The following is a 9,155-nucleotide window of genomic DNA, read 5'->3' as shown; positions in this document are numbered from 1 at the left end:
TGGTGTGCTTCCAATACAATTCCAGGTTTTGTTTTGTAAAACTGAAAACATCAGAAGACACTGCCTTGAAGCATTTTGTTTTAAATTTGAAAGTCTGCAGACCACCAATGACGTTCAGAGAAAGAACACAATTTAAAACATTGGCTACACACACTTCAGCAATATAGATTAGTGTTTTTCTCTATTTTAAACATGTCCAGTGGAAGAAAAAAAAAAATAAATCTCATGACAAGATGGCTTCATAATAGTAGTTAACAACCTAGCAGGAATAATACCCCTGCCAGGTAGCAGCTAGTCAGCTCCTCACCAGCCTCAGCTTCCTACAGACCTGTTTGTCCACGTCTCAATTGTAGTTCTTTTGAATGATGTCCTTTTTAAACCCACCTGGAAGACAGTGTTTGGCAGTCCCTCTGAAAACGAGGGGGAAATAGTTCCCACCAGGCATGGCAGTTGTGACTCTTTCATTAGTTACATCATTACTGACAGCTCTGGGTTCCAGTTGTTTTTCCCCCCCCCTTTTGATTTCACTTTCTACACTTGAACTGTCTTCTTGAATAACAAATTTTTTTTTTAATATTATGTATTTTTAGTAACTTCAAGTATGAAAAGTAAATAGCACTAAGTGAAGGTAATAGCACTGTACAAGAATCCAGCTGCAGAACAGCAGCAACAACAACCCCAAAGTACCTTTTTCCTAACAACAGCAAGAGCCAGATCTGCAGAACTGACCTATATGGAGCACAGAGAAGCCTGTGACCACTTAAACTACTGGCATCTATGAAAGATCCTTGGGTCTGGCAGTGGGAGAACAACCTGGTTTTCTCTTGTCTAAGAAAGGGGCTTGTATAGGAGAGGGAAAGAGTGTGTCTGCAAGACTGGCTGCCCGCTTACACCCTTGCTAACTGTCACGTGAACGATGCAACTCAACAGAGCCTAAATTCCGGCAACATGTTTCAGTTTAACAGAACAGTGGTGTGCCAACTCAAGCTTCAACCCTGCAGCTGGCAGACAACTGGAAATAGACTCATTTTTTTTGCTCTTGTCTTATGTGCCTCTGTGGAAAACAGAAGGCTCCACATTCTCAGTTTAGGGTCAGTTATTTTCTGTTTAAACACTAACAGTATTCACATCCAAAATTATCAGAATGCAAGTGCTAGAAAATAAGCTGTAGTCAAGAAAAGACCAATTAAACTTTTTTTTAGTCTAGGGGCATATGTTATTAAAGCTTCTCAAAACACACAACACTTTGCAGCCCAAAGTGATCCCCCTCCAAACCAACAACTTTTAAACTGTTTATTGAAACATTTGCTTAATACCAGAGAAAGCATCGCCATGGCTTTAATTCTTGTTCCATCGCTTGTCTGTGGTTCTGCTGATCTACTCTGTGACAGAGCTCTTAAACATCTGAAGAATGGTCTTTTGCTTATTCTTAGGTAGTGAACAAAGATCATTTGTGTCACTGGTATTAACCACACAATTCAAAACTTTCCCTCCTTTGGTGCTAGGTGGTTTCACTCGGGCTTTGGTGGGGGTCTGCCAGTTTTCATTGCAAGAACCTTTCCGAGTCTTGCGGTGGCTTGTTTCGGCCTGGTTCTTTTGGACCTTTGAGTCTTTTGCCACCTTAGAACTTCCCTTTCTAGCAGAAGAGTCTTTCACAGACTGCCATGGTTTGGTGCGAAGGAGGTACTCATCTGGAGAGCCTTTTTGTCGATTAGGTGTCCCTTCCTCCTTATCGAGCTGTTTCTGTAGCTGCAGAGCCAGAAGCCTGTCCTGCTCTTCTTGCATGCGCCTTTCTTGGAGCTCTTGCTCAAAGGCTTTCTGCATCTGCAAGCTAAAACAATTTATCTGCTCCCCTTGCTCTTCAGAACTTTCAGGAAATGTTCTTCTCCTCTTACCAACCACACACAAGTCAGCCACTGCTTCAGCTGGTGGCTCCAGTGACTTTCTTTTTGGAGTCTCCTTAGTGTTCTGCAGTCCTTCTGGTTTCTCTTCATCTGAACATCCAGTCACCTTCATGACATCACATGTAACACTTTTGCTGTCCGACATCACAGGATTTGTTACTGACTGAATACAGGTAGAAGTTTCAGCAGGGTTTTCATGGTTTATGCTTTCTCTATGTGTTAAATAGCCACTGTCTGACTCAACTCCATCATCTTCTCCTGTGGATCTACAAAGAGCTGTTCTAGACTCTTCCCCCTCTGTGATTCCATGAAGGACTTCTGGAATGTTGTCTCCTGGACAATTTGATCTGGGTGTCCTTTCCTCCTTGACAGCAGCAGTTTCCCCTGAAGCACTGAAATAGTTCATGCATGATTCCAGAAACAAATCCTTAGTACTGGAATCTTTAACCTCACTGGGCTGCTGTGGAGACAGTGTTGGCATTTCCTCTTGCTTGTCTTGCCATGCAGAACTACTGCCTTCATTGCTACTGGTCTCCTGCTCAAAAGGGGAGAGAGCACTGATGAAGTAAAGTTATTGAAAGCCAATGGGTATGAATAAAATCAAAATCTCACTACTCCTAAGTCTGGAATATTAACTGAAACTTTGAAATATTGCTCTGGAATATTAAATTGGATTCTTCTCCTTTAAAAAAAACCCCACATAGTTGTTTAATAATAATGAAAATCAGAGAATGGTAGGGGTTGGAAGGGACCTCTAGAAATCATCCAGTTCAAACTCCCTAACCTAGGGCAGGTCATACAGATGGATTTTGAAAGTCTCAAGAGAACTCCACAACCTCTCTGTGCAGCCTGTTCCAGTGCTCCAGTACCCTCACAGTAAAGAAGTTTCTCCTCATGTTGAGGTGGAACTTCCTGTGTTCCAGCTTATGCCTATAAAAATATTGAAAACAACCCTGAGAAGCCTAGCTAGTGGGCCAAAGACACCACTGCAGCATGAAGACTCAACTGCTCACCTCTACTTCTCTTCATTTGAAGCTTAACAGGAAAGATAAACCAGAAAGACAGACAGACATATCAAATGATGAAAATCAGAGTGCAGCCTCCTCCAGTGAGCTCCAGAACCATAATTTAAATTCTATGCACCATCAGTTGCAACCCAGAGCTCGCTGAATGTACTCAGGTAAGGCTAAGCAAGACAACTATCGAAATAAGCCACAGGGGTGCATCTGTGGCCTGTCACACACAGTTTATTCCCTGTGTGCAAAAAGGGCAAGATGAACTGTCCATTGCTGATTTGCAATCCTCTAGGCAAGGAGAAAATGACTCATTATTACTAACAATGAGATTTATAACAACATTATTCTGTTTACCAAAGAGCCACAGTCACTCCTGTCTCTTGCTGTTAGAGCAGAGGAGAATGATCCTGATCCCAGTGTAGGATGAAGCTTTGGAGACAAGTACCTTAAAAGGGAAAAAATAAAATTAAGTTTACCTATTTAAACTTTTTCTTGAATTGTCAGTCCTTTGCATTAATCAAGAGCTTCCAAGTTCATTTTGACAAACCAAAACCACAGAATGTTAGGGGTTGGAAGGGTCTTCTAGAGATCATCAAGTCCAACCCCCTGCCAGAGCAGGATCACCTAGGGCAGACCACACAGGAATGCATCCAGGGGAGCTCCACAACCACTCTAGGCAGCCTGTTCCAGGGTTCCAGTACCCTCACCGTAAAGAAGTTCCTCATGTTGAGGCAGAACCTCCCGTGTTCCAGCTTGTACCCACTGCTCCTTGTCCTATCACTGGGCACCACAGAAAAGGGACTGGCACCTTCATCTTGACCCCACCCTTCAGGTATTTACAAGATCCCCTCTCAGCTTTCTCTCTCCAGACTAAACAGCCCCAGGTCTCTCAGACTTTCTTCACAGGAGAGATGTTCAAATCACAATCATTCTTGAGGCTCTCCATCACTCTCTCCAGCAGATTCCTGCCTCTCTTGAACTGGGGAGCCCAAAACTGGATGCAGTATTCAAGGTGTGGGCTCATCAGGACAGAGCAGAGGGAGAGGAGGACCTCCCTGGACCTGCTGGACATGCTTTTCTTAATGCACCCAAGGATGTCATTGTCCCTCTTGGCCTGAAGGGCACATTGCAAGTGTTTCCTTTCTCCATATTATCCTGAGGAGAAGTTTTAATATTCAAGTTTACATTTGCCCCGTATTACGCAGGAAAGTTGGACTAGAGGTTTCCAAGGAAGCAAATAGAGCAGAGGGACACTGTACCAAGAAACAGACCAATAATTAAAGAGTAAAAATTTTAATTACTTACTTCTGAATGTCTCCACAGTTGCTTGATTTGGTCTTCATTTTGCACAAATCAGCTGGGGATGTTTCACAGCGGAGTCTGCCTGCTGGTGAAGGACTGCTGAGCACACGTCCACTAGAATCATCATTCTTCAATAACAAGTAAAAATAGCATTATATAAAACAAAGACACAACAGAAGCTAGGAAAAAACCCAGAGAACTATTTTATTTCTACTGCAGATTTAGTTACTTATGTCTAGACCTGTAAATAATGGGTTGTTATGGAGTAAGAAATGCTACATGTTCTCTATCTTTCCTGTACCTGGCATTAAGAGGCAAGAGGTTTTGCACCAATAGTACAAAGGCTGCATCTGTACTAGGACTACTATTGGGTAGCAAAAGCCAACCCACCAAAACAAATTAACAAAATAAACAAACAACCCCGCCAAAAAAATCATAAGGCAAACTTTTATCATTATGTTCCTTTTCAGCAGCTGTTACAGACACCAATTTTTTTCAAGGAATTAAAGTCATGGGGAAAAGGAAGTAGTCAGAAAAAAAAAACAACCCTATGGTTTAAAATGTTTCACAATTAAAGCATCCAGCAGATGTTTCAAACCCACATAGGTGGAAATGTTTAGGGTATTTCACCTTCCCACTGGTTCTTCAAGTGATGGTACCTCAAAGATCTGAAGTACTGGGGGCTGACAACAGTTTCCAACTCCATTTCAAATAAATTTAGATTATTGAAAGTGTTAACCTTTGTTCTGAAAAGTCTAGGTTGCTTGTACTGTATCAACATTTTCTACTGTTACCCTGAAACCTAACTCACCAGACTGTTACTCAGCTGCCAGGCCAACTCTTCATCTTGCTTCAGCTGTTTCTCCATCTCCCTCCGTCTCTCTTCTGCCAGTCTGTGCTCCTCTTCCTCCTCTGCCAGAAGCCTTTGAATGTATTCCTCGCTTGCTTTGTTCTCCTCTTGCTCATGTGCTCGCCTTTCTGCCTCCACCTAAACAAGAGTCGTTTGGCTACCACTGTAGGACCATATTTCATGCCAGAACCTCTCAGCTGATTCTCTATAAATGTGAATAATCCACTACACACAAAGCCACTTTTCACATTTCAAAGACAGCAATTAAACAGAGATCTAAGAATCTGCTGTGTGTAGAATCTTCAGTTTGGTAACAGTGACCTCCTTTGTGGTTTCTGTAAAGCTGTACCACTTACCCTTGCTCACCTGCAAGGTTAAATCCCATTATTCACCTTTTGCTAATAACAAAACCTCAGATCTCCAAGCACAGAGATCCAGAGAAACTCTGATTAAGGTTCTCTATAAGGCTGGATGCCAGCATCTGCTCAACCTGCTTCCACCACTGTAATCCAACTTTGAGCACAGGATGCCTCAAAGACAGCACATCCCTTCTACAGGAGTCCTTCTGCTCTCTTGAAACACACAAACCCCAAAGGGGCAAGCCAAGACATTATATTTGCTAATCTGAAATACTTTGTGTGCATCTGAGTACCTATAAAAGCCACCTCAGTATGTGTGAGCAGGCATGCAGACAGTGCAAGGTGACTCTCTAGCCCTGAAAGAACTTTCTGCAGAAGGGTTTTGTGAAACACAAGGTACTGAGTAGCAGAGACCTGCCTGGGCGTTGGGCTGTGTCAGCACCACTGTGCATATCCTATCCTGCAAAGCATGCCTGCATGCACAAGCAAAAAGACAGCATGTGTTACTGGACCAGTTCAGAGGGTGAAGTAGCCAGTATGGATCACCTAGCACAACAAAACATGAGAAATGTCACCTCATGTCAAACAAAGAAGTCTCTCCTCTTCCATAATGGGTACTAATTTAATTTGGGCTGTGGGAACGACCAGTATATTCTTGCAGCAGCAACACCTTGAGTATCTTTCTTTCTCATTAAACAACGTCACAACTGGCTGTGGAAACAATTAAAACAATTACATATAAAGCATTTATGCTTTCAACTAATATTTTAGACTTACCTTACTAATCTCTGCTTCGTATTCTTGCCTCAATTCCCCAGGCTTGCTCAGCTGGTGTTGTGGATGGGGGACACAGACTAATTGAGAGGAAAAGGAGCGGGGAAAAAAGGTGAGGAACAAAGCAAGGCCACAATAGTCAAGACAGAAAGATCTGAACAAAAGAGCACTTCCATATCCAGTCACAGGAGTGGTCTGACTTGCTGTGGGGGAAAAAAGCACCTTGTGTTCCAAAGGAACAAAATTAAACAGCACTGTGTTACAGCGCGGGCAGAAGAGTCAAGCGTTTTCCAAGAACTGTATAGAGAGCACATAACTATGGCCATAACTTACATCTCTTGCTTTGTGTCATTAGAAACACAGCAAGTGGAACAAGGTGTCACAGAGCCAAACTACCAATTTTACTCCCCCAAAGGAGCTTATAACATAATAAACCTCAAAATCCTTCCTCGGAGTTAAACAGATTCCACTTCCTTTTCTCTGACACAATTTTAAGCTCACTTAGAGGCCCCAGCATAGACTGAAACCCTGGGATTTCTAGCCAAACTAATGAATAGCATCTAAGAGGTGAAAACAAAATGTAACCTCTTTACTGAATTGATGGTGATAAAGGAACACACACACTCCATGTACAGCTGTTACAGCTGAAGTGCTACCAGTAAGGAATTGCTGCCTTGGCAAGAACTGGCTGCACACTGAAGCTTTGTGCAAAACACAGATAGCCACCTCATTGACTAGGCAATGTAACTTACCTTCTCTGTTGGAAGACTGACTAAGAGATGCTTCACCTTAGGAGTAATAATGGGCCAAGAAAGGAGACAGAGTCTTCTGAAAGGAAGAGCTAACTATGGATTGCTAAAATGGTGCCTTTTCCTTTGCTTATTGCAATGTGAACAGCCCACTCCTTGGACAGACTCAAGGTACTGTCAAAAGTAAACAGGGTTAACTGTGGTTTCAGATTTCACAACCAAGGGTGGGGAATAGGAGGTGGTATCACTTGGGTAGGCCCTGAGTGGCCCAAAAAGATAGCAGGAGAATCTAGATAAGGGAATTTACACCTTTGAGTGTAAATTTAGGAGTGAGGAAACCACTGCCTTACTTTTGTTACTATTTTGTGCGTAAGACCCAGCTTCTGTCTCAGAAGGGCTATTATCTTCTTGAAATCACCTGATTCTGCACAGGATTGTAATAAACCTGCTATCTTGTCTCTGTGTGGACTGGACTTTGCACACTGGGTGGAGAATCCATTTTTGGGACAACCTCTGGACTAACCAAAAAAGGCATAGATGGCCATTTCTCTGCCTTGCCCACCCCTTCCACAGGAGAACTCCAACACTGCATTTTCTAGCAGCAACACAGCCTGTCTACACACAGCTTCATATTTCACAACAACCAAAGTCCACCAACAGCAATTACTTTGGTAAAGCAAAGTCATCCCAGGACAAGGGACATCATTTTACTCACTTTCCTCTTCCAAATCCTGCCCGTTGATCCTGCGCTCACACTCCTTTGGGTAATTCTTCTGAATCCTTTCCCAGAGTTCCCAGTTGACCAGAGTGTTTCTGCGGGCGTTGTACCGTGCCCAAGAAGAGACTCGGCGCCGGCAAAATGGGCAGCAGAGGCTGGCCTTCTCAACTGTCAGCTGGAAACACGAATTACAGAGGGTATGGTTGCATGGCAGTGTCACAGGCTCCACAAAGATCTCCATGCAAATCTGGCAGAGGCAGTCCGACAAGGAAAGCGAAGCCTTGGATTTCTTCGACATACTGACTCAAAGTAGAGGAGCAGCAAGACTACAACATCAGTACCTGAAAGCAAAAAGAAACACGTGTTTTACTTCCCATCGTGAATATAAACCACAAAATGCTGGTGTACAGTTACTTTGTGAAAAATCAGTGGATTTAGTAAGTCTGCTTAAGTGGTTACTTTTGCTCATGGCTAGAGACATTCTTATCTTTCACAGGAAGATGCAGATCTTTCTAGGAGCCACAAAGAAACTGTAGCAGGTTTTCCTACTGCAATTTCCTTTTGAGGAAGTGCCTTGGAAATAGCAAGAAGGTAGTAAGAAGGCAGGGGGAAAGGCAGTGAGAGTTCTCCCAGAGTAAACCCTTTGTTACTGCTAAGCTATCCTCATGCTGGGTGGACACATTATCAAAGTTACCTTAACTTTCCATTCAGTTTTTCAGTATATGCACATGCTTCAAAGCCTGCTTCTGGCACAGACTGGACTCCAGCACATTCTGAAGGTGAACCACAACATCCCTACACATCAGAGAAGAGGCTCTCCCTCATTCATTCACTTAAACTGGAACAAAAATTCAAAACACAGTTAATAAGGCAAAGAACTAACCAATGTGTTTAACACTTCAGCATCCTCTCCTGTGCCTTACAACAGTGGGGATCATTCAGTCTTTCTATCATTAATGCTCCCCACAGGTTTTTTTTTCCACTTGGCCCAGAAATGCTGTGGAACAGAAGATAGACCCATACAGCAAACCCGATAAAATGTACTGGGTTTTATGTTAGAAGAACTTAGGAAAGTTCTCACAAGCATCTTAAAGAAACAGCTAGCTTCACAGAGACTTGAGATCCTTCTGAGTGAAAGGCTGTAATTTCAGTGCCACAGCAGCCGGACACGGAGCAAATATACTTTAAGTTGGGGGGTTCTGCTCTCCCTTTGTTGATAAAGCAAATTCTTTACATTTTAATAAAAGGATAACACGGAAACACAGGGTTTTACAGGTGGCTTGCTAAAAGGACTTAGGTCCATGTATACGTGCTCTAGGATAGTTTCCATTTGCACACAGGGAGAAAAAACAACGCAGCGCTTCGCCAACCCCTGAGTTGGGTAAACGCTGTATTTTTCTGCCTGTGTACAAACTGAAATCAGGCTGCGAGGAAGGCCAGGCGGCGGGGCTGCCCCACACCCCACCGCCGAGGCCCGGCACAG

At 43.1% G+C, this 9,155-nt stretch overlaps 1 protein-coding gene across 1 annotated transcript; it reads right to left on the bottom strand.

Annotated features, from left to right (window-relative positions):
• Nucleotides 1-1,303: 1,303 nt before the first annotated feature.
• RNF168 (ring finger protein 168) lies at nucleotides 1,304-8,520 on the bottom strand. Its single transcript, XM_009899446.2, has 7 exons — nucleotides 8,367-8,520; nucleotides 7,670-8,013; nucleotides 6,209-6,285; nucleotides 5,034-5,210; nucleotides 4,226-4,350; nucleotides 3,275-3,365; nucleotides 1,304-2,439 (listed from the first exon to the last, which is right to left on the bottom strand). The coding sequence occupies exons 2-7, from the start codon at nucleotides 7,968-7,970 to the stop codon at nucleotides 1,378-1,380; spliced, it is 1,833 nt and encodes a 610-aa protein (XP_009897748.1). The 5' UTR covers nucleotides 7,971-8,013; nucleotides 8,367-8,520; the 3' UTR covers nucleotides 1,304-1,377.
• Between the last annotated feature and the right edge of the window lie 635 nt (nucleotides 8,521-9,155).

This window comes from Dryobates pubescens, chromosome 13 (assembly GCF_014839835.1).
Source record: "Dryobates pubescens isolate bDryPub1 chromosome 13, bDryPub1.pri, whole genome shotgun sequence".
Classification (NCBI taxonomy): Eukaryota; Metazoa; Chordata; class Aves; order Piciformes; family Picidae; genus Dryobates; species Dryobates pubescens.
Note: the sequence above shows the minus strand (reverse complement) of the source record. Positions and strands in the feature narration are given on the sequence as shown.